This window comes from Macaca fascicularis, chromosome 17, assembly GCF_037993035.2.
Source record: "Macaca fascicularis isolate 582-1 chromosome 17, T2T-MFA8v1.1".
Lineage (NCBI taxonomy): Eukaryota > Metazoa > Chordata > Mammalia > Primates > Cercopithecidae > Macaca > Macaca fascicularis.
In genome coordinates, this window is record NC_088391.1 from 24,214,824 (window position 1) to 24,239,544 (window position 24,721).

At 42.6% G+C, this 24,721-nt stretch overlaps 2 protein-coding genes across 8 annotated transcripts in view; one reads left to right on the forward strand and one right to left on the reverse strand.

The window, feature by feature from the left end:
* Positions 1-19,858, reverse strand: part of NUFIP1 (nuclear FMR1 interacting protein 1) — a 55,115-nt gene extending 35,257 nt beyond the window's left edge. For all 3 annotated transcript variants that reach the window (XR_012426929.1, XM_065533203.1, XM_005585775.4), the window contains exons 1-5: positions 19,411-19,858; positions 12,694-12,776; positions 11,326-11,424; positions 10,481-10,543; positions 9,461-9,537 (exon numbers count right to left, since the gene is read on the reverse strand). Coding sequence is in view for 2 of the 3 variants with exons in the window: in XM_065533203.1 (XP_065389275.1) it covers positions 9,461-9,537; positions 10,481-10,543; positions 11,326-11,424; positions 12,694-12,776; positions 19,411-19,822 (734 nt within the window). In the remaining variant the exon portion in view is untranslated. The remainder of the gene's footprint in view (positions 1-9,460; positions 9,538-10,480; positions 10,544-11,325; positions 11,425-12,693; positions 12,777-19,410) is intronic.
* A 66-nt stretch (positions 19,859-19,924) lies between these two features.
* Positions 19,925-24,721, forward strand: part of GPALPP1 (GPALPP motifs containing 1) — a 50,622-nt gene continuing 45,825 nt past the window's right edge. For all 5 annotated transcript variants that reach the window (XM_015438968.4, XM_065533205.1, XM_015438969.4 and 2 more), the window contains exon 1: positions 19,925-20,129. In XM_015438968.4, the coding sequence (XP_015294454.3) occupies positions 20,042-20,129 (88 nt within the window). In that variant the 5' untranslated portion in view covers positions 19,925-20,041. The remainder of the gene's footprint in view (positions 20,130-24,721) is intronic.

The following is a 24,721-nucleotide window of genomic DNA, read 5'->3' on the forward strand; positions in this document are numbered from 1 at the left end:
CAGAAAGACTAAATTCATGAAATAAGGACTATTCTGCCATACCAATGTGGAGCTTACTCTTTTTAGGAGTTTAATATTTTTTAAAAACTGAGAATGACAGGAATGTAGAAAGTAAGTATAATTTCGTAACAGGTTTTTTTTTTTGTTCGTTTGTTGTTGTTTTTTAATTATACCTTAAGTTCTAGGGTATATGTATGTGCACAACGTGCAGGTTTGTTACATATGTATACTTGTGCCATGTTGGTATGCTGCACCCATCAACTTGTCAGCACCCATCAACTCGTCATTTATAATTCCCAATGCCATCCCTCTCCCCTCCCTGCTGTTTGTTGTTTTTTTATTGAGACAGTCTCACTCTGTTGCCCAGGTTGGAGTACAGTGGCACGATCTTGGCTCACTGCAACCTCTGCCCCCCGGGTTCAAGCAATTCTCCTGCCTCAGCCTCCCAAGTATCTGGGATTACAGGCACATGCCACGATGCCCGGCTAATTTTTGTATTTTTAGTAGAGATAGGGTTTCGCCATGTTGGCCAGGCTGGTCTCGAACTCCTGACCTCAAGTGATCTGCCCACCTCGGCCTCCCAAAGTGCTGGGATTACAGGTGTGAGTCACCGCGCCCGGCCCATAATAGGTCTTTAAAAAACTGCTAGTGGGGATAGTATTTGTGTATTTTTGAGAAATCTATCAAGCATACCAATAGAAGAGCAGTATTTCCCATATCCTCTAATAAAATATACATATAGAAAAAACATATATAACATAAACTTCAGAATACGTTAAAGAGCAATAACCTGAGAAACAAAATATGGAAGAACCTCAGATGAACTCAGCCAGTGCCCAAAGAATTTTCAGAGCACTTACTAACAAAGCAACACCACAGGTACAAATAAACTTCTTCCAAAACTGTCATCTTCACCCCATTTCCTCATTCTCTTTAAACACCTCTAAATTTCACAAACCTATAACCTCACTTATTGCCAACAGATTTTGCCCATTCCTCTTCCAAGGCACTTCTGCCTGCTGTCATAGCATACCTCTGGAAACCAGAGCTAGACTCTATCCCCTCTGCCCCCACCTGTCCTACATAAAAAGAATCACCAGCAAGCCTATCAAACCCTTGCTCAAGCCAATCCTTTATTCAGAAGGATAGAGCTGCTTCCAAAACTCACCTACAGTTTTGAAATTCCACTGTGCCACTAAGAATTAAAGCAAACACTGCTAATAGCCTATTCTCCCCCATTCCTTAGCAATTTTGTTTTGGGGCATCCCATCAACTCCACTCCCACTGAAGGTAGTCAAGCAACCCACTTCTAGCCAATGAGATCCATATAAGTATCTCCTGGTTGGAACTAAAAACAAAGCTACTGTTTTCCCAATGAAAAGGGGGGAAACAAGGCTACATATACCTTTTGCCTTTTTCTCTTCTTTCTGCCTATTCTGTGGCTTAATATTTGCATATGCAAGAACATTCTGGTGACAGGCAAGAGGAGAGCCACCTACTCCAGTGCAACAAGAGACCGCCTACGTCCATGGTACTGTCATGCAGCAACAGCAGCCCTGATTATTTTTTTTTTTAACCTTGGGAAAACGACACCTCTTTGCACTAAGCCATGGTAGTAAGGTTGCCATTCCATTTCCTAGAGCATGACTAGCTGACGCAAGCACCACTGCACCCTACCATCTCCTTTTATCTGAATACTTTCCATGCTCAAATAGGCATATCTTGATTTAAAACTATCCTCCTAAACAGTTTGGCAGTTCCTCATAAAGTTAAACATATGCTTACCATATGACTAACCAATCCCACTCCTGGATATTTATCCAAGCCAAATAAAACCCTATATTCAAAACAAAAACCTACACATGAGTGTTTATGAAGACTTTACATAAAGGCTAACTACTGGAAACAACACTCAACTGGGAATGGATAAACAAACTGTGATGCATCCACGCAATGGAAAAGAGTAATACTCAGCAATAAAAAACAAACAACTGCTACAAGGAACAACATGGATAACTCTCAAATGCAGACTAAGAATAAGTGAGTCAGACTATAAAGGCCACATACTATATGATTCCATTTATGTGATGTTTCTGCAGAAGTATGAATATAAGAACAAAAAATAAACCAGTGGTTGCCAGTGGGTGGAGGGGAGGCTGCCATCAGGGCATAAGGCAATTTTTCCAGGTGAAGAAACACTGTTCTATATCATGATTCTGGTGGTATTTACATGACAGTACATATTTGTCAGAACTATCCACTAAAAAGGGTGAATTTCACTATCTGTACAATATACATTAAAATAAATTGGGGGAGGGAGACACAGCACCTCTTATAGGAAGTCTTGAAAAACACATTGATGGCCCTCCCCTCCAAAAACTCAAATATCCCTTGACTAGTCAGGATTATCCCTACATAGCTAAAATTAAAAGCTTCAGTTACCTGTGGTCTTATGGCCACCTCATATATATTTATTCATTTCATATTACAGTGAGAATCCTAAAGGCAAGAGGTTACTTGTGTCTGTTTTTGGTGAACTCAGCCACATAGCAAAATCTCTGTCCTTTCAAATACTGAATGTTCACCTCTAATTTTCAAACTAAACTACTGTCAAGAAGTTATTCAAAGATAAGCAAAATGTCTATTAACATTTATTGAAAGGTTGCTGAGATTTCTTGCTAACATTAGAAAATCAAACTAGTCTTCTACAGGAACTTTATATAAATACATGCTGCCTAAGCTAGTTTTCATTTTCAAATATTAATATTCCTCAAGTTTCTCTAGCCAGTGGAAAATTTTTCCTTTAAACATTTGTTGCACAAAACCACAAGGGGGCATAGTTCGCACTCACGTAGGGAAAAGTCATTAATACTTTAAAATGCGGATCAATTTGGTTTGTCTCAGTGATGGTCTACCCTATGTAGTGAGAATTTAATGTTCAAAACCACAGCAGTTTAAGTACTATTAGTTACACTATAATTTCCAAGCATAATTATTAATCATATCAACACATTTCTGTCCAATTTCTCTAAGAACAACAAAGGTACAGCTCAAACATTACTTACAAATACAAGTCTCAGTAAGATTTCTCCAACCACTTACTTGTGTGTACCAAAACAGAATTATACCCATAATAAAAATATCTTCAAGCCCCATTTACACACAATAACATTTATAAGCCTTCCCTATAACTGTGGCACTATGGGATAGAAACAGCCAGGTAAAAGTTGGTTCTTACATTTCAGGGCTCACACTTAATTCAAGAATAAAAGACACATATGCAAAGAAGTTCACCAACAGGGTCATAATAAAGGATATCTGTGCTAAAGAGGCAGAAAGGAGGTACCGTATTCAAAGAAGGGCAAGACATTTCTCTAGGCAGATGAGAAAAAATATCCCCAAATGTGGATGGATTTCAGATGAGCTAAGAGCAATGAGCAGAACTTGAAAGATGGAGAAGGTAAGGCCGGGCGCAGTGGCTCACACCTGTAACCCCAGCACTTTGGGAGGCCGAGGCGGGCCAATCATGAGGTCAGGAGATTGAGACTATCCTGGCTTAACATGGTGAAACCCCATCTCTACTAAAAATACAAAAAAAAATTAGCCGGCCGTGGTGGCAGGCGCCTGTAGCCCCAGCTACTCAGGAGGCTGAGGCAGGAGAATGACGTGGACCCAGGAGGCAGAGCTTGCAGTGAGCCGAGATCATGACACTGCACTCCAGCCTGGGCAACAGAGCGAGACTCAGTCTCAAAAAAAAAAAAAAGAAAAGATGGAGAAGGTAAGATCTTCCAGAAGCAGCACCATGAACAAAACTAAAAGGGCAAGAGTTCACAAACCCTGTATGAGATATGATAAATAACAAGTATGGCTGAGACAAAAAGCCCCTATAAGCAAATAATGTGGAAATAACCAGAAAAGACAAGTTAAGCCCACATTATAGGATTCTGGTTGCTAGTTCTACAGAGTTTTATTCTCATGGGCATTTTAGTTGATTAAAAATAAAATCAGTTTAGGAAACTTTTAAATTTTACACTACACAGTCATCCATATAACTAAGAAACATATGCATATTGAACATCTAATTTTGCACCACAAAACAACAAACACAAAGAAAATACCCTAAATTTCTCTTTGGTCAAGCCAACTTCTTAAGTCAGATAGCACTGCCAAGTGTTCACTTGCAGACTACATTTCAATTGTGTGGGTTTTCTTGAACAGGATGTAGCAACTGAGCCAGAGCTGGGATTTTGCCAGATGAGTGCAATGGAGGACAAAGGAAGAAGGAAGCTGATATTGATAGGAGCAGCTGAAGTGAGCTAGGCTGGGTAGGGAAGTGAAGGAAGAAGGAATATGACAGAAAAACAAGGTAAAGAGGATGGGAAGCCTCAACTATTCCAAGCCTGGTAGAGGTGACAGTGAGCTGGACAGATGGAAAGAGGAGTACGTCCAACTTTAGAATCCAGGATGTAAAGTAAGTGGCTGAAACTGCATGAAGGTGAAGGGCACTGGAAATTTATTTTGTTTTGTTTTGTTTGAGACAAGGTCTCGCTCTATTACCCAAGCTGCAGCGCAGTGGTGTGAGTTGCCCACTGCAACTTCAAACTCCTGGGCTCAAGGGATCTTCCTGCCTCAGTCTCCTGAGTGGCTTGGACTACAGGTGCAGACCACTACGCCTGGCTAATTTTTTATTTTTGTACATACAGGGTATCACTTGATTGCCCAGGCTTGGTGGTTAGAAATCTGAAAGTGAAAAGGTATTGAATGAATTCAAAATATATACAATTCCACTGCAGCATCTAACATGCCAAGGGCGAGCGACAAAAGCAATCAATCCCCGGGGAGGGTGTGAGAATTGAAGACAGATGGCACAGAGCTCAAAGGAGAAGGGCCAAGGAGGAATCACCTGGAACCCTCATCAAGGACGCCCTGTGTATGTCACAACATCAGTCACTTTCTGTTCTCGTTTTATTTGACCTTTCCATTGCAATCTGCACTGCTAACCATATCTCCCTTCTCAAATTCTCCCCTCCGCTGGCTTCCAGAGGAAGTTTTCTTCGACCTCTCTGGTTACCACTCAGCAGGCTTGTTGGATTTTATTCTTTATTAGACCTTTATGTTGTAAGGGCTCAAGGTTCAATATTAGGCTACCTTCTCTTTCCACTCTACCCTGTCTCTGTGGGGAATCTCTTCCATATTCACAGTTTCATGACTCAGAAAACTATCTCCAGTCTAGTCTGGTCCAAGTCCCAATGCCTACTCAACATCTTCAAATAGATGCCTCAGGATCTCCTCAGACTCAACAATGTCCAAACCAATACCTCCAAACCCCATCCTCTTCCAGTGTTCCCTGCCTCAGTAAGAGGAACCACCTTTCACAGAGGTGCTCGGCCCAGAAACCTGGAAGTCTCCTAAAACCTCTCTCCTCTTCAACCTCATAATCATTTAATCCCCACTGTCCATTTTCACCTCCCAAATGTTCTACATCCACCTAGTTCTCTCCACCCCCACAACTGCCATCTTTTTTTCTTACCTATACTCACAGTTCCTTGAACATGCTAACCTCTGTCCGACCACTAATCCCTGCCTCCCCTTATCTTTTCCTAGTTAGTTCTGAGTCCAGCTACCCCTCCCTTTGTCATGAAACATGCTAATCTTCCAGACGAGATGAAATCCCCTTCCTCTTTTTTTTTGTTTTGAGACAGAGTCTCGCTCTGTCGCCCAGGCTGGAGTGCAGTGGCACAATCTCAGCTCATTGCAAGTTCCGCCTCCCGAGTTCACGCCATTCTCCTGCCTCAGCCACTGGAGTAGCTGGGACTACAGGTGCGTGCCACCACGCCTGGCTAATTTTTTTGTATTTTTAGTAGAGACGGAGTTTCATCGTGTTAGCCAGGATGGTCTCGATCTCCTGACCTTGTGATCCAACTGCCTCGGCCTCCCAAAGTGCTGGGATTACAGAAGTCCCCTTCCTCTTATATGCTGAGGGAGGGAATAGTAGAGGGTCATGGGAGAGTGAAAGTGCTATAGACAAAGTAGAAAGAGTAAAGTTGGTTACCATTAATTTAATAGTGGTTCCACATTTCCCAGTTTAAATGATTTAATTTATACAACCACAAGATAGAAGAACCAAAGCTGGCAAATCGAGAAGTCACTTCAGACTTTTCCTATACCCTTCAGTAAACTCAAAGCTTCAGAAATGTAAGTTTAGTCAGATAACTTTCGAGTTGTTTTACAATCAGTGCTGACTAGTAACTGCTACCATTCCCCTCAAGAGAATTAAACATTTATAAAAGGGACTGACACCAATGAGTTGAATGAACCTCTAACTGATCAAAGTCAAGGCTAAGTAGCAATGGGAAAAAACCTAGTGTCTTAGCAGTTAGGCCATTTCCATCCCATCTAGCAGGATACAATCTTTCATACATTCAGCAGCAGCTCTTTATAATGTACATGTCAGAAAGGAAGTGGAGTTAACTTCTTGTTTGATTACTGCTCTATGCAAAAAATGAAAGAAGAAGGAAAGAAAAGGAGAAGAAAGGAGGAAGAGGAGGAAGAGGAGGAGGAGGAAGAGGAGGTGGAAGAAGAGGAGGAAGAGAAGGAGGAGGAGGAAGAGGAAGAGGAGGAGGAGGAAGAGAAGGAGGAGGAAGAGGACAAGGAGGAAGAGGATGAGGAGGAAGAGGAGGAAGAGGATGAGGAGGAAGAGGAGGAAGAGGATGAGGAGGAGGAAGAAGAAAAAGAAGAGGAAGAACAAGAGGAGGAAGAAGAAACAACCAACAGATAGAAAAGAAACAAGGAGAACAAACAAAACATTAAAAAAAAAAAGCCCAGCTACTTGGGGAGTGATGTCATGAGGAGAAAAACTTGTATCTGCAAAGAAGCTACCTACAGAAGGCAAGGAGCTTCAGATCCCGTGCTTCAAAATTCCTAAGTCAAACTACTTCATGGTCTCAGTCCATTTTATGTTGCTATAACTGAATACGTGATATTGGATAATTTATAAAGAAAAAAAAATTATTTCTTGCAGTTTTGGTGGCTGGGTGGGGACTCTCTGTAGAGTCCCAAGGCAGCAGAGGGCATCACATGGCAAGGGGGTGCACAGGAGACAGGCAAACTGATCTTTATAATTGACTCACTCTGATGATAATAAGCCCACTCCCTTGATAATTCATGAATCCTTTAATCCATTAATCCACCAATCCATGAATGAATTAATCCATTTATGAGGGTTCTACCTTCATGATCCAATTACCTCCCAAAGGTCCCACCTCTCAACACTGCCACACTGGGGACCAAGTTTCCAACAAATGAACTTTTGGGGAACACATTCAAACCACAGCATGGTCCAAACTCCTTCAACTTCTAAGTTTGACCTTGCAATTGGCTAAGGCTCCCTTATCATTGCCACGGTTAAGTATTCCCACTCTACACTATTTAACAGTACTTCAGTCAACAAATATGTATTTCTCACATACTAAATTCTAGGCACTGTGCAAAGCACAGCAGAATCAAAGATGTATAAGAGCAGGGCCAACTATAATGTAATGTGACAAATGTACTATGGTTGTATAAATAAGCTATGTATTTGCAAAGGAGGTAGTAACTAATGCTTTAGGGTAGTGTATTTCAGGGACTGGCAACCAGCCAATCCACACACACCAGAGTAGAAATCAACTATGTCACTAAGCATGATATTTAGTTCAGCTGACATTTTTTCATTTTTTCTTATCAATAAAGGAAGTAATATACTGATTTACATTCTGGTACAAGCTCTTTTGTTATAGACTGGCACTCTGGTAGCACTGACATAGAGGAAGTGAAGAGTAAGAAGAGAGTGGTAAATCAGGCAACCTTTAAAACAGGCCTACAAGATAAATGAGATTTTGCCAAAGAGATCAAAGGAAAAAGGCATTCTAATATACTCTACTCCAGGTGGCCTAGATTCCTTCATTTGTTAGCCACAGATGCTCTTGAAATGCTACGTTATGTCCACCAAGTCCCTGTTGACTGGCTAGACCCGACTTGTTTAAAAATTGAATTCCTCGGCTGGGCATGGTGGCTCACGCCTGTAATCCCAGCACTTTGGAAGGCCAAGACAGGTGGATCACTTGAGGTCAGAAGTTCGAGACCAGCCTGGCCAACATGGCAAAACCCTGTCTCTACTAAAAATACAAAACTTAGTCAGGTGTGGTGGCACACACCTGTAATCCCAGCTACTTGGGAGGCTGAGGCAGGAGAATCACTTGAACTCAGGAGGTGGAGGTTGCAGTGAGCCGAGATTGCGCCACTGCACTCCAGCCTGAGTAACAGAGTGAGACTCTGTCTCAAAAAAAAAATTGATTTCTAATTGTCCCTTCACCCTCATCCAACTCTTTCCTTTGCACATAGTATTAATACCTGATACACGTTTGTTGAATTATATTTATTCTCAGTTAGTTCTGAATCTTCATGCTTCTGCTGGTCTCCCTCACAATTACCTCTAAAGCTGTAAAGGGCAGCATCTAACTTTTTCACAGAAGAGTACATCTGGCACATCACCACCCATGTCAGTGTATTTAAACTGAACCTTAAACTAAGGTGAGCCAAGTACAAATGTAACCTGCTGTTCACAAGAGTTTGAAGTATCTTTCTTGACCTTTAAGGATAGTTCTTCTTGTTTTCATCCCAGGCTCTCTTTGTTTTTTAATTCCAGGAAAAGAGCAGTTGACTTTAAAAGTGCAACTGATCATTAGAGTAGTTCTGCATAGTCTTCCGCTTCAGGAAGAAGCGTTCTAGTCTTTTCTGAGAAGGCAGTATAACAGGGCCCTAGTGGAATTTCAAGTATATTACAGCTAGACATCAACTAAACTTTCTTCCTTAGTAAGTGTAAAACCACAAGTTACATGGCGATGCTCAAATTTCTTTAATTACAGGAATGAATTCCTGATCTTCTCATTGTTAAGGAAAAGCACCTGTATATCTTAGCCTTAGCACCTGTATATCTTATTTAGAGGTAAGCCTGGGATGAAAACAAGAAGAACTATCCTTAAAGATCAAGAAAGATACTTCAAACTCTTGTGAGCAACAGGTTACATTTGTACTTGGCTCACCTTAAGGGTTTTGGTTTAAATCTACTGATATATGTGGTGATGTACCAGATGTACTGTTCTGTGATAATACACTTCTGTATAATACACTTTTTGGTAACAGCATCCACCCATTATTGCCTCAACCACTGAACATCTAATAGGTGACATGTAGTAGCCCCCCTCAAAAAGCAACATACAGTCCCATTATGACACATTCGCTACTTAAATGAAGAGTTATTAGGTCTTCCTAAAACTACATTCAATAATAGTCTTACATAATATGCCTTATGGTCCTGTTCCCTAGTTCCAACATTCTAAGGGAATTCAATGAATTTAACTATATTAATAAGCCTTGCCACAGTAAAATAGTTATTTCACCAGTTTTGAACTCTACTCACTTCCTTCTTTCTTCCCTCCACCGTGCAATTTCCTCTGGAGTGTCTAACTTGATCTTCTTCATGCCAGGAGCATGCATCTAGGGGGAAAAAGCCTGCTGAACATCAGGAGGAAATATCATATGCTTTTTTTTTTTTTTTTTTTTTTTTTGAGATGCAGTCTCGCTCTGCCGCCCAGGCTGGAGTGCAGTGGCCGGATCTCAGCTCACTGCAAGCTCCGCCTTCCGGGTTCACGCCATTCTCCTGCCTCAGCCAACCGAGTAGCTGGGACTACAGGCGCCCACCACCTCGCCCGGCTAGTTTTTTGTATTGTTTAGTAGAGACGGGGTTTCACTGTGTTAGCCAGGATGGTCTCGATCTCCTGACCTCGTGATCCGCCCGTCTCGGCCTCCCAAAGTGCTGGGATTACAGGCTTGAGCCACCGCGCCCGGCCTATCATATGCTTTTGACTAATTTGGAGACTTTGTTTCTACAAGTAAACTTATGTTGGATACAATTTTAAAACTAAGTAAGGAGGTTGTATCTATCTACTATAACTTTTTCCTTAAAGAAAGAAGAATCTACCATGTATTTAATTAGTGCTATTAATAGAGGGAAAAGGGGTAACATAATTTTGATTACAAAGTAGATATGTCACCCATTCTTTCAAACCACATTAAACACCCAAATGAATGACTTACCAACCAAAACCTAGAGAGGTCACTAAAGATACGAGTAGACGTGACAATCTGTACCAGCATGGTGTAGTAAAGCAGTATACAATTTGGAGTCAAGAAACTGAGGTCCAAGAATCAGTTCTCAGGACTTGGGCAATTCATTTTTTAAAATATTTTAAATGGGGCCAATGTAAACAACCACAGTTGTTTGTGAGGAAAAACTTGAATAAATGATGTCCAAATCCTTACAAAGTACTCCATGAATGTTACTTATTATTAGGTATATAAATGAACAGTTGTGAAGATAACAGATCAATAAAATAAAAAGAGCATGTATTTAAAAATAGGATAAAAAAACAGAACTTACATTTCTCCAATGGAACTGGACAATCTTCTCGTGTGCAGTAAAAGAGCAATCTACTTCAGGGCACTATAAGAGTTAAAAAAAAAAAACAAAAAACACTATTTAATAAATGTTTCCATGTTACATTTACCCCACTATACATACACAGACATATTCTGGCTGTATTACATAGTTATCCCATCTACATGGTATTATCTCTGCATACTTATGTCAGTAGTAAAACAAAAATGATTCCAAAACAGGGCTGCCTTTAGGCAAAGGAATGACACTCTCAGAGTACACGGCACAATAATGTATCTTATTTACTTCTCCACTTGAGTGAAGGCATACATCGGTAAACCTGTGAAATGTTGATTCCTAAAGTTGAGGGGCATTCCCAAAAGCAGAAAAAGAACCTTTCCAAACCAAAGGTTTCCTTTTTAACCTTTAAAACATTTTGGTTAAAGTTTTCTAGAAAGTACTTGACAAGGTGTGGACCAGCCTTTGAGGGTGACAGGCACGGCCACATTACACAGTATGGTTCAAGGGCAGACTTAAAGGGGAAAGAACTCATCAAGATGCACAAGGTAACTGGAGGGGACCACAGCCTCTTCCCAAGCAGTAGAGGTACACAAATACAAAAAGCTGCCAGAGCTCCCTTCTTTGCTACCACCTTACCTCCTCCCTGAAGCAGTGGGATCCCCACTTTCAAACCCCAGGGTCACTGCCCCCGTCTGTCAAGTCATCAAACTATATTTCTATGGAAACTATAAACTTTAAAGGAAAACAAGCTTGGAATTTCTACCAAATATACATATAGAAGAAGGCCACTTTGCTACATCAGTTTCAGGACAACTAAGAAAACCTACTTTTGTATGTTCAGACATGTGTTTGTCATACTTTTCTTGAGTTTTAAAACCACGATCACAGGTATCACAAAAAAAGTGAAAAACTGGTTCCTTTCTTTTCTGCAAACAAAAACAGAGAGGAATTAGGCTTTTGGTGAAAAATCTCTAATCAACAATAAAAACATAACTATTGTTCTAGTAATACATACTTTGATGTTTCCAATAACCCTTTCATGTGGGAGAAACTTGTGAGTATATTTCCAATGAAGAGATTATTCTGTTTCTTTCTTTTATTTTGTTTTTAACAAATATATTAGTAAACTCCAGGCATAATTTTAAACTTTTTAAATCCAAATAGTGCTAATATAAATTATGAGCAGATTGCAAATTGGTTATCTAATTAAGACTCAGTACAGAATATGTTGAAATGACCTGAAAATAGAGTAAAAACAGCAGCTCCTCTTTTAGAAAAAAATAACTACCGCTGACCCTTGAACAACACAGGTTTGAACTGCAAGGGTCCACTTATAAAAGGATTTTTTTCAATAAATATATTGCAAAAATTTTTTTGGAGATTTGTGACAATTTGGAAAAACAGATAAACCACATAGCCTTAGAAATATCAAAAAAAAGAAAAAAAAGAAATAGTTAAGTATGTTAGGAAAGTATAAAATATATGTGGACACCATTCTATTTATATATTAACCAACTATTTATGTTATTGGTAAGACTTCCAGTCAACAGTAGGCCATCAGTAGTTAAGTTTTAGAGGAGTCAAAAGTTATACACAAACTTTTGACTGCACCCCTAACTGTTGCGTTGTTCAAATATCAACTATATGGCCAGGCTTGTTGGCTCATGCCTGTAATCCCAGCCCTTTGGGAGGCAGAGGCAGGTGGATCACTTGAGGTCAGGAGTTCAAGACCAGCCTGGCCAACATAGTGAAACCCCAATTCTACTAAAACTACAAAAATTAGCCAGGTGTAGTGGTGTGCGCCTGCAGTCCCACCTACTCTGGGAGGCTGAGGCAGGAGAATTGTGTGAACCCAGGAGGCGGAGGTTGCAGTGAGCCAAGATCGTACCACTGCACTCCAGCCTGGGTGACAGAGTGAAACTCCATCTCAAAAAAATAAATAAATAAATAAAATGAAAGTACCAAATATATAGCTATTTTTAAAACCACAGAAAAGAAAAAAAAATTTAGGTAAATATTATTTTTGAATCATAATTTGCTATATTCATGTTTAACCATAAAATTCCTTTTTATAGCAAGGCTCCACTGTGTCAATAATGGAAGCAAAACACTGAAGACAGTTATGACAGAAATGCAAGATATAAAACAGTAACATAGGGACCAAGGGGTCAAATTCAAGAACATCTTTCAAATACCTTTTTTTTCTGTTTTTTACTGGGAGGTAAGCTGAAGTCTGTGAATTTTGCATCATACTTTCGTGGATAATAAGAATGTTTAACTAAAAAAAAAAGAGATCCATAAACGTTTGAAACAATATAATTATTTAAATTATAATTAAATTTTATCTACTATAGTATGTTACAAATATTTCAGTAAAAACACTGCTAAACTACCCTTCTAGGAGGAATAGTAGTTCAAACAAAATAACAAAGATTAAGATTAGTCTACCAAATGACTATTTTTCAAACAAAGACTGGTGTGATATATCCACAGATGCTTTAGGCGTCAAAGTTCAGAAATGGACAACCTAACCTGATGAAATTCCTTCGGTTATTTCAAATATCAGAAATGTAACCAGTAAAATCCCCAACACAGCTCCTTCAGCATCAATTTCACATCAGGAAAACAGAACCTTGTGAAATATATCTCCTCTCAAATCCCACTGTACTTTTCTATTCTTATTACCATGCCCCAAGTCAGAAATTCTGATCTTCCACCAGATTACTCGTAGATTGTCTTCCAGTTCCTAAGCCCCCTCTTCCAACAAACCTTGCACACTGACACAAAAAAAAAAAAAAAAAAAAAAAAAAATTCTCCAATCCTGTCACAACTTGACTCAAAAATCTGCATATGGGCCAGGCATGGTGGCTCATGCCTATAATCCTAGCACTTTGGGAAGCTGAGGCAGGAGGATTGCACAAGGCCAGGACTTCAGGACCAGCCTAGGTAACCTCACATGACCCCATTTCTACAAAAAAATTTAAAAATTAGCTTGGCATGATGGCACGCACCTGTAGTCCTAGCTGCAGTGGAGGCTGAGGTGGGAGGATCACTTGAGCTCAGGACTTTGAGGCTGCAGTAAGCCATGATCATGCCACTACACTCCAGCCTGGGCAACAGCACAAGACCTTGTTTCTGTCTCTTTTTTAAAAATTATTCTTTTTATAGGCCGGGCGCGGTGGCTCAAGCCTGTAATCCCAGCACTTTGGGAGGCCGAGACGGGCGGATCACGAGGTCAGGAGATCGAGACCATCCTGGCTAACACAGTGAAACCCCGTCTCTACTAAAAATACAAAAACTTAGCCGGGCGAGGTGGCAGGCGCCTGTAGTCCCAGCTACTCGGGAGGCTGAGGCAGGAGAATGGCGTGAACCCGGGAGGCGGAGCTTGCAGTGAGCTGAGATCCGGCCACTGCACTCCAGCCTGGGTGACAGAGCGAGACTCCGTCTCAAAAAAAAAAAAAAAAAAAATTATTCTTTTTATAGAGATGGGGTCTCACTACATTGCCCAGGCTGATCTCACACTCCTGGCCTCAACCGATCTGCCTGCCTCAGCCTCCCAAAGTCCTGGGACTACAGGCATAAGCCACCACGCCCAGCTGACCCTGTCTCTTATTTATTTATTCATTTTTTGGTCGGCGGGGGGAGATGGAGTTTTGCTCTTGTTGCCCAGCCTAGAGTGCGGTGGCACAATCTTGGCTCACTGCAACCTCCGCTTCCCAGGTTCAAGCGATTCTCCTGCCTCAGCCTCCCGAGTAGCTGGGATTGCAGGCATGTGCCACCACGCCTGGGTAATTATTGTATTTTTTAGTAGAGACAGGGTTTCACCATGTTGGCCACACTGGTCTCGAACTCCTGACCTCGTGTCTTGGCTTCCCAAAGTGCTGGGATTACAGGCGTGAGCCACTGCACCCGGCCCCTTGTCTCTTAAAAAAAAAAAAAAAAAAAAAAGTGGGGGGAGGGGCTGGCATGATGGCTCACGCTTATAATTCCAACACTTTGGGAGGCCAAGGTGGGCGGATCACTTGAGCCCAGGAGTTTGAGATCAACCTGAGTAGCCTGGCGAGACTCTGTCTCTACAAAAAATACAAAAATTAGCCAGGCTTGGTGGTGTGTGCCTGTAGTCCCAGCTACTTGTGAGGCTGAGATGGGAGAAACACTTGAGCCCAGCAGGTCGAGGCTGCAGTGAACTGTATATGTGCCACTGCACTCCAGCCTGGGCGACAGAACAAGACCCTGTCTCAAAAAGTAATAATAATAAAGGATGAGTTTGACCTTCTCTCATTCTCTCTCATCATGTGATGCCTTCCTTGATGTTACAATGCAGCAAGGTCCTCAAGAGCCACTTGATCTTGGACTTAACCTCCAAAACTATCAGCCAAATAAATTTCTGTTCATTATATATTACCCAACAGGTCATACTCTGTCATGGTAGCACAATAGGGACTAAGACAGCTTCCTAGAGACCTTCCATGAGATTCTAATTTACTTTCTTACCCTACTCTTCCCCCATACCTTTTACATACTCTGCTTCAGTCACACCAGAACCCTGCAATCTCCAGAACTTGCCTTGTATTGACACCTCCTTCTCTACCTAAGAAACATCTCTTCCCAAATTCTATACATCTCCTAAAACACTTCTTCCAAAAGCTTTTCCCAATTTCCTCTACATTCTGAAATCAGCTATTATATGCCTCTATCATCAGTCACATTGTATTTTGGTTCATACTTATGAACATATCTCATCTGACTTAGCCAAGTCCATATTTCCAGCATCTGCCATACAATAAACACTAACTGTCTGGGCCAGGCGGGGTGGCTCATTCCTGTATTCCCAATGCTTTGGGAGGCCAAGGCGGGCAGATCACTTGCAGTCAGCAGCTCGAGACCAGCCTGGCCAATATGGTGAAACCCAGTCTCTACTAAAAATACAAAAATTAGCCAGGCGTGGTAGTGCGTGCCTGTAGTCCCAGCTACTCAGGAGGCTGAGGCAGAAGGATCCCTTGAACCCAGGAGGTGGAGGTTGCAGTGAGCTGAGATGCTGCCACTGGTCCAGCCTGGGTGACAGAGAGAGACTCTATTTAAAAAAATAAATAAATAAAATAAAATAATAAATAAAACACTAATTGTTTGGATTCAGTTTAATGCAGAATTGAATTTTATGCAAAGTTGGAGAAAGGTTTTAAGTGAACAATCTTGTAGCTTGAAATATGATCTATATGGTGTCAACACCCAAATTTATAGCTCTAGCCACAAATCTCCCCTGAAAGTACAGACTAATAGCTAAAAGCCTATTCAGAATCTCTACCTGACACAAATATATTCCAATTTCAATTCCTGGACTTCCTTCCAAATCTGCTCCATCTACATTCTTACCTATCTCAGTTAGTAGCAACTCCACCCTTCCAATTACTTGGCAAAAAGCTTTAAATTATCCTTCTCTCCTCTTTATCTTGCATCCCATATACCCTATCTTTCAGTAAATCATGCTGTCCGCACCTTTAAGGTATAAAAGCATACCTTGTTTCACTGCACTTCATTTTACTGAGATTTTGCAAGCTAAGGGTCTGTGGCAACCCTACATCAAGCAGGTCTATCGGCACCATTTTTCCAACAATGTGCTGTCTCTGTGTCACATTTTGATGATTCTCGAAATATTTCAAACTTTGTCATTTTTATTACATCTGTTATACTTTGATGCTACTACTCTAATTGTTTTGAGACACCATGAATCATGGCCATATAAGATGGTGAACTTTATAAATGCTGTGTATGTTCTAACTGCTCCACCAACCGGTGCTTCTCCTCTCCCTCTCCTCAGGACTCCCTATCCTCTGAGACACAATATTCAAAAGTAGGCCAATTAATAACCCCATCATGGCCTCTAAGTGTTCAAGCAAAAGGAAATCGCATGTCTCTCATTTTAAATCAAAAGCCAGAAATGATTAAGCTTAGTGAGGAAGACATGTTGAAAGCTGATACAAGCCAAAAGCCAGGCCTCTTGTGCCAAACAGCTAGCCAAGTTGTGAATGCAACTACTGAGAAAGGGTCTCACTCTATTAGCCAGGCTGGAATGTAAAGGTGCAGTCAAAGCTCATTGCAACCTCAACCTTCTGGGCTCAAGGGATCCTCCTGTTCTGGCCTCCTGAAGTGCTAGGATCACAGTTGTGAGCCACTGTGCCTGGCTGAAAAGTTCTTGAAAGAAATTCATAGTGATTCATAGATAGTGATTCCTCCAATGGATCTGAGCAAAGTAGATTAAAAACCTAGAAAGGAGGTTTCGATTCACTATTCAAGACACCATTAAGAACATTCATGATTTATGGAAGGAGGTCAAAAGATCAACATTAACAGGAGTTTGAAAGAAGAAATTCCAACCCTCATAGATGATTTTGAGGAGTTCAAGACTTCAGTGGAGGAAGTCACTTCAGATGCAGTAGAAACAGCAAGAGAACTAGAATTAGAAGTGGAGGGGCCGGGCACAGTGGCTCACGCCTATAATCCCAACACTCTGGGAGGCCTAGGCGGGTGGATCACAAGGTCAGGCGATTGAGACCATCCTGGCTAACACAGTGAAACCCCACCTCCAATAAAAATACAAAAAATTAGCCAGGCATGGGGGCCAGCGCCTGTAGTCCCAGCGACTTGGGAGGCTGAGGCGGAGAATGACATGAACCCAGGAGGCGGAGCTTGCAGTGAGCCAAGATCTCGCCACTGCACTCCAGCCTGGGCGACAGAACGAGACTGTCTCAAAAAAAAAAAAAAAAAAAAAAAAAAGTAAAGCCACAAGATGTGACTGATTTGCTGCAATCTCGTGGTAAAACTTTAATGGATGAGGAGTGGCTTTTTATGGATGAGGAAAGAAAGTGCTTTTTTGAGAGGAATCTACTCCTGGTGAACACTGTTGAAATGACAACAAAGGATTTATAATATTATACAAACTCAGTTGATAAAGTAGCCTCGACTTCCTGGGCTCAAGGAATCCTCCTGCCTCAGCCTCCCATGCACCTGGGACCACAGGCATGCCACTATGCCTGGTTAATTTTATTTTTTTTGTAGAGACGGGGGTCTCACTTTGTTGCCCAGGCAGGTCTCAACTCCTGGGCTCAAGCAATCCTCTTGTCTCTGCCTCTCAAAGTGCTGAGATTAGGCTAGGTGCAGTGGCTCACGCTTGTAATCCCAGCACTTTCAGAGGTCAAGGAGGGTGGATCGCTTGAGGTCAGGAGTTTGAGATCAGCCTGGCCAACATGGTGAAACTTTGTCTCTACTAAAAATACAAAAATTAGCCAGGCTTGGTGGTGGACACCTGTAATAACAGCTACTCGGGAGGCTGAGGCAGGAGAATCACTTGAACCTTGGAGGTGGAGGTTGCAGTGAGCCAAGATCGCGCCATTGCACTCCAGCCTGAGCAACAGAGACTCTGTCTCAACAAATTTAAAAACAGAAATAAATAAAGTGCCGAGATTATAGGTGTGAGTTACCCTGCTCAGCCTAAAGTATTTTTTAATCAAGGTATGTAAGTTGTTTTTTGAGACATAATGGTATTGCACACTTAATAGACTGTGGTATAATGTAAAAATAACTTTTTTGCCCCATATGATCTGCAGGAAAACATAACTTTTACATGCACTGGAAAACCAAAAAAAAAAAAAAATTGTGTGACTTGCTTTACTGCAGTGGTCTGTAACTGAACCCACAAGAGCTCCAAGGTATCCCTAGATCTAGAATCCAACTACTTCTCACCATCCTTTGGGCTTCACCTTGGTCCAAGTCTCCAGTGTCTCTCATTTAGACAAGTAATTACAATAGCTTCCTAACCGGTTTCCCTTTCAGTCAGTTCCCACCAACAGACACATTAATCCTCTTAAGTAAATCAGATCATGTCAATCCCCTGTACTACCCACCTCACAACAGTAAAAGTCAAAGTCCCACGATCTACAAAGACATACCAGGTCTTACCCTCTTCCCCCATCTTCTACAATTATACTCCAGACTCAGTCCTCTGTAGCCACGCTGGTTCCCATTTTGATGTATAGCTTCTAAGCCTTAAGGCCTTTGCACTTGCAGTTCCTTCTGCCTATACCCCTATTCTCCCAGATGTATGCATGGCTGTGATCCCTCACCTCCCTGAAGTCTTTGCTCATATGTCACCTTTCTTATGACTAACAATGATATTTAAAACTGCACTACCCGGCTGGGCACGGTGGCTCACGCCTGTAATCCCAACACTCTGGGAGGCCGAAACGGGCGGATGCCTGAGCTCAGGAGTTCGAGACAGGCCTGGCCAACACGGCGCAACCCCATCTCTACTAAAAATACAAAAAATTAGCCAGGCGTGGTGGCGCGGGCCTGTAGTCCCAGCTACTCGGGAGTTTGACGCACCAGAATTGCTTGAACCCGGCAGAGGTTGCAGTGAGCCTCTCTGCAGATTGCATAGGCTGGAGTGAAGTAGATCGCGCTACTCTTCACTCCACCCCGGGCGACAGAGGCGCTCTGTCTCCAAAAAAGAAAAGAAAAAAAAAAAAAAAGAAAACCCTGCACTACTTACCATTCTTCTTTGTCTTATCTCTCTCCACTGCACTCTTAACCTTCTAATGCACAATATTTTATTTTGTTTATTGTCTGTCTTCCTACACAAGAGAGATATTAATATTAAGCTCCGTAATATTTTTTGTATGTTCTGCTCACTGCTATATACCTAAATTCTGGTACATAGTTGGAATTCAATAAACAACTGCTAAATGGAATTAACAGGCAACAGGAAAACATTCCAATCAGATATATTTTGAGATACTAATGACCAGACTCCAAGAGTGCAGAGGCAAGGCAGAGTGGAGTGAGGAAACGAAGAAACGGGAGAGGAAAGAACGGGGAAAAAAGGTAAAGGGGTTGACCCACGTGGAAAAATAGCCTACCTGGAGGGTTGAAGGACTTCTGATGCCGAGGAAACCTATCAGAAGACTGTCTCCAATACCATGATGTCGAAGCGTGGAAATTCCAAGGTTGGCCGTTGGGTTGAGGTTGAGAATCAAGAGGGGACTGGGCGTCGAAAGGGGGTTGGGCCCCGGGAAGAATCTGGGCGTCGAAGGGGGGCGGCGCCCCAGGAAGAGACTGGGCCTCCATGGGGGGCTGCGACTCAGAGGAAGGCTTTGACCCGGCTGCGGGAAGCGAGGACGTAAGCGGTGGTGGCGGCGGCGGCAGCATTGCCCAGAACACCCAGCTGTCCCGTGGCGGGGCAGTGTCGCTCAGCGGCCCTAACGTGGGAGTCAGCTCGGGAGACGCACGCCACCCGGTTGGAGTCACGAAATCACTAGCCGGCTCAGCCATACCACCTGCCGGGTTCGGAGTCTAGCACGCGACTGTGGAGCAAGCATTAGGCGTCACTTCCTTTACGGTGAACTACGCCGCTCAGCCAACCACAGGCCTTACGTCATTGGTCGGCGTCGGGAAACCTTCCATTCTTTGCTGCTGATCGCGGGATTCCATTTGGGTAGTTTTGACGTTCGTGGATAGACTCGTATCTGTGACCAGTGTCAGCCACCGCGGATGGCAAGAGACCTAATCGGACCGGCCCTGCCGCCCGGCTTCAAGGCCCGCGGAACAGCGGAGGACGAAGAGCGGGACCCGAGCCCTGGTAAGCGGCTGCGTCTCCGCTGCCCACCAGGCCCATCTACCCCCTCCCTGGGCCGGCCCTGCTCGCTGAAGAAAGTCGGAGGCCTAGGAGGGCTGAGGAATGGGGAGTGGGCGCGGCCCGACCCGAGAGAACTTTTTTTCCCTAACGGTAGCAGTGGGGAGGAGGCTGGGGGACCCTCCTAGAAACCGAGCTTTTGCGTGATTTGGCTTCGTGATGATAATACATTCTCATTTGGCGCTTAATAAGAGCTGCACGCTGCCCTAACTGACTGATACCCATTCAGTCATTTAAGCCGTATAAGGAAAAGACTATTTTCCCATGTTGCAAATGGGTACGCCGAAGCCCATGCCAGCGTAGATCATACTGCTAGCAAGTGATGGAGCGCGACTTAGAAGGAAGCGTTTCTCCTAACCTCTGTGCCATATTGCCTTCTGATTTACAAGAACCTTGCAGATCCTGTTCTCTCCAGCCCCCGACCTGCTTTCCTTGCCTGTCATTCTGTTATTGCATCTGACACATCAGCCCAGTACTCAATCCATCCTGAGTTGCTGCGCAGTTCCTTAACGCTCTAGGCTTCTGGGCTTCCTCTGGTTACATTTCTAAACATAACTGACAAACATCTCCCTATCCTTCAAGGCCCAACTTAAATGTCATACCAATAAAACCTTTCCAAATTCCCCAAAGCATTGTCACGCCTTTCTTTTTGCCCTCGGGTTTTTTCCTAATTACATTGCATATTTGGTACACTATATTTGAATAATTTGTCGACATAATCTGTCCCCACCATTGCACTATGGGCTTCTACCTGAACACGCAACAGGCACTTTGTATATACGAAACGAATGCTTCTCAGATTCCGCCATGCATACCTATCTGCTTTAATGTTTATTCACATTTGTGGACTAGCACCTACAACCCAGTTGGAGAAGAGTAAAGCTGAGTAGCCCTGCCATTTCTGAATCTAATTTTTCTTCCTGGTCTACCCGGAGGTCATGTTTCTACTACAGGCCCCTTTCCAATCTAATTTCTGTTATAACCATTTTGAAAATTATGCTTTCCAGCCGGGCGAGGTGGCACAAGCCTGTAATCTCAGCACTTTGGGAGGCCAAGGCGGGCGGATCACTTGAACTCAGGAGTTGGAGACCAGACTGGCCAACGTGGTGAAACCCCATCTCTACTAAAAGTACAAAAATCAGCCAGACGTGGTGGCAGGCGCCTGTAATCCCAGCTACTCGGGAGGCTGAGGCAGGAGAATCGCTTGAACCCAGGAGGCGGAGGTTGCAGTGAGCCAAGAGCGCCACTGCACTCCAGCCTGGGCGACTGAACGAGAGTCTCCAAAAAAAAAAAAAAAAAAAGTAAAAATAAAAAATTATGCGTTCCTTCCTGTAGGAGATAGCTTTAAAAAAAATAAAATAAGGCCAGGCGCAGTGGCTCACGCCTGTGATCCAGCGCTTTGGGAGGCTGAGGTGGGCAGATCATGAGGTTAGGAGTTCGAGACCAGCCTGGCCAACATGGTGAAACCCCATCTCTACTAGAAATAGCTGGGCGTGGTGGCATGCACCTATAATCCCAGCTACTCAGGAGGCTGAGGCAGGAGGATCGCTTGAACCTGGAGGCAGAGGTTGCAATGAGCTGAGATCGTGCCATTGCACTCCAGCCTGGGCAACTCAGTGAGACTCTGTCTCAAAATAAATAAATAAATAAATAAATAAATAAATAGTGATTTTATTTTAGCAAGAAAAGTTCCATTCGACCAAGGTTGAATAAAGCTGTGGTTAACCAATGTAGCTAGTTGGGTTCCTATGTGTATGTTGTTGCTGGTTCACCACATTCCCTGTTTTTTTTTTTTTTTTTTTTTTTTTTTTTGGAGACGGAGGCTCACTCTGTCGCCCAGGCTGGAGTGCAATGGCACAATCCCATCTCACTGCAACCTCCACTTCCCGGGTTTAAGCAATTCTTCTGCCTCAACCTCCTGAGTACCTGGGATTACAGGCGCACGCCACTGCGCCCAACTAATTTTGTATTTGTAGTAGAGAGGGGGTTTCCCCATGTTGGCCAGGCTGGTCTCCAACTCCCGACCTCAGGCGATCCGCCCACCCCAGCTTCCCAAAGTGCTGGGATTACAGGCGCGAGCTGCCACACCCGGCCCATATTCCCTGATTTTAAACCAAGGCAGGATTTGCAGATAAGCAACCACCAACTCCTGCATAGATAATTCTGTTATGGTTGCTTCCATCATTCTACCAGCTTTTATGTCAAGTACGTCTTTCTTTGTCTGCTCTCTTCTGTTTCTTTTATGTGTTAGTTCTCCGCTTCCCCCAGCACTTAACGCCGTGCATGTGTAATATGTGTATTGCCCTCTACTTGAAGGAGTTGCATTACAATCTGCCTGGCACATAAAAGATTCTGGGGCCAGGCGTGGTGGCTCACACCTGTAATCCCAGCACTTTGGGAGGCCAAGGCCGGTGGATCTCGGGGTGAGAGATCAAGACGATTCCGGCCAACATGGTGAAACCCCGTCTCTACTAAAAATACAAAAATTAGCCAGGCATGGTGGCGCATACTTGTAGTCCCAACTACTCTGGAGGCTGAGGCAGGAGAATGACTTGAACCCGGGAGGCGGAGGTTGCAGTGAGCTGAGATTGCGCCACTGCACTCCAGCCTGGCGACAGAGTGAGACTCTGTCTCAAAAAAAAAAAAAAAAAAAAAATTCTTCGTATATATATGTTGAATGACTGCTCTTCGTCAAGCACAGTATCTTACACATAGTGTGTCATTTTTAACGCATAATCCCCCCTTCTATAATTCCATTCCCTTCATAACCTCCTAGATGGCTGAACCTAAAACAGTTGCCAAAAAATCTTCACATATAATTTTTATTCATCTATCTGGATTTTTAAGAAGCTTACCAGTACCAATGGTTTTCTTTTTTTTTTTTTTTTTTTTTTTTGAGACAGAGTCTCGCTCTGTCACCCAGGCTGGAGTGCAGTGGCCGGATCTCAGCTCACTGCAAGCTCCGCCTCCCGGGTTCACGCCATTCTCCTGCCTCAGCCTCCCGAGTAGCTGGGACTACAGGCGCCTGCCACCTTGCCCGGCTAAGTTTTTGTATTTTTAGTAGAGACGGGGTTTCACTGTGTTAGCCAGGATGGTCTCGATCTCCTGACCTCGTGATCCGCCCGTCTCGGCCTCCCAAAGTGCTGGGATTACAGGCTTGAGCCACCGCGCCCGGCCTAGAAGCTTACCAGTACCAATGGTTTTCACATCCACTATATCACACCATAGAAGCTGCACTTGGACCATCTTTCAGTTACTACCTGCATCACCACCCCTCCTACAACCAAAGGGTAACTGCATGTTTTCTCTTTCGTAACTGGCTTCCTATCTTGGTACTATATTACTTTGTGAGATTCATTGATGTAGATTAGCATTATTATAGATTGTTGAAGTTCATAATCTGGTCTTTAAACAAATAGAATTATTATAGGTTGTTTCTTTACATTGCTATATAGTCATCCATTGGATGAATGTTCTGCAATCTATCCATTTTACATTGGATGGACATTTGAGTAATTTCCATTTGGAGGCTGTTATAAAATGTGCTGCTCTGCATTGTAGTATATGTCTTATGGTGGATACTCCCACCTTCCAAAGTCACCAAAGTTCTCAGCGTGTATGAGAATTCTAGTTGTTCCACATTCTAATAGTTTTTTCTTTTAAATCCGGTGGTTTGTAGCAATATCTCATGGTAGTTTTAATTTGTATTTCCCTGGTGACAAATGAAATTGACCACCTTTTCATGTGTTATTTGACCATATGGATACATGCTGTGTTCGGTCTTTTGCTTATTTTTCCATTGAGTTGTCTGTCTTCATATTGATTTATAGAGTTCTTTTTATAGTCTGGATATGAGTCATTTTCCAGATAGGGGTATCAGAAATACCTTCTCTAATTCTGTGGTTGTTTTTTCACTCATGTTGGTATGTTTTGATTAACGTAAGTTTTTAATTTTAATATATTCTGACTTTTAATTTTCTTCTTTTACGGTAGAATTTTTTGCACCCTATTTAAGGTATCTTGCCCACCCCAAGGTTATAAAGCTGTTCTATGTTTTCTTCTAAAAGCATTATTGTTTCAGCTTTCACATTTATATTTGCAATTCATCTGGAATTGATGTTTGTGTGTGGTGTGAGATAGGGATGAAAATTTTTTGCCCCGTAAGGGTATCCTGGCACCATTTATTGAACAGACCATCCTTTCTCCACTATCACCTTCCATCAGGCAACCATATATATGCATCTGGTTTTTTTTCTTGTTTATTCTGGTAAAATATACATATCTATCATATTAGCCATTTGTAAGCATATAGTTCAGTGGCACTTAGGTACAGTCACGTTGTTGTGCAGTCATCACCACCATCCATCTCTTAGAACTATTTTCACCTTCAAAATTGAAACCTATACCCATTAAATAATAATTCTCCATTCTCCCCTCTCCCCCAGTCCCTGGTAACCACCATCTACTTCCTTTTTCTGTTAATTGGACTCTTCTAGGTACTTCATTTAATGGAATCATACAGTACTTGTCCTTTGGTT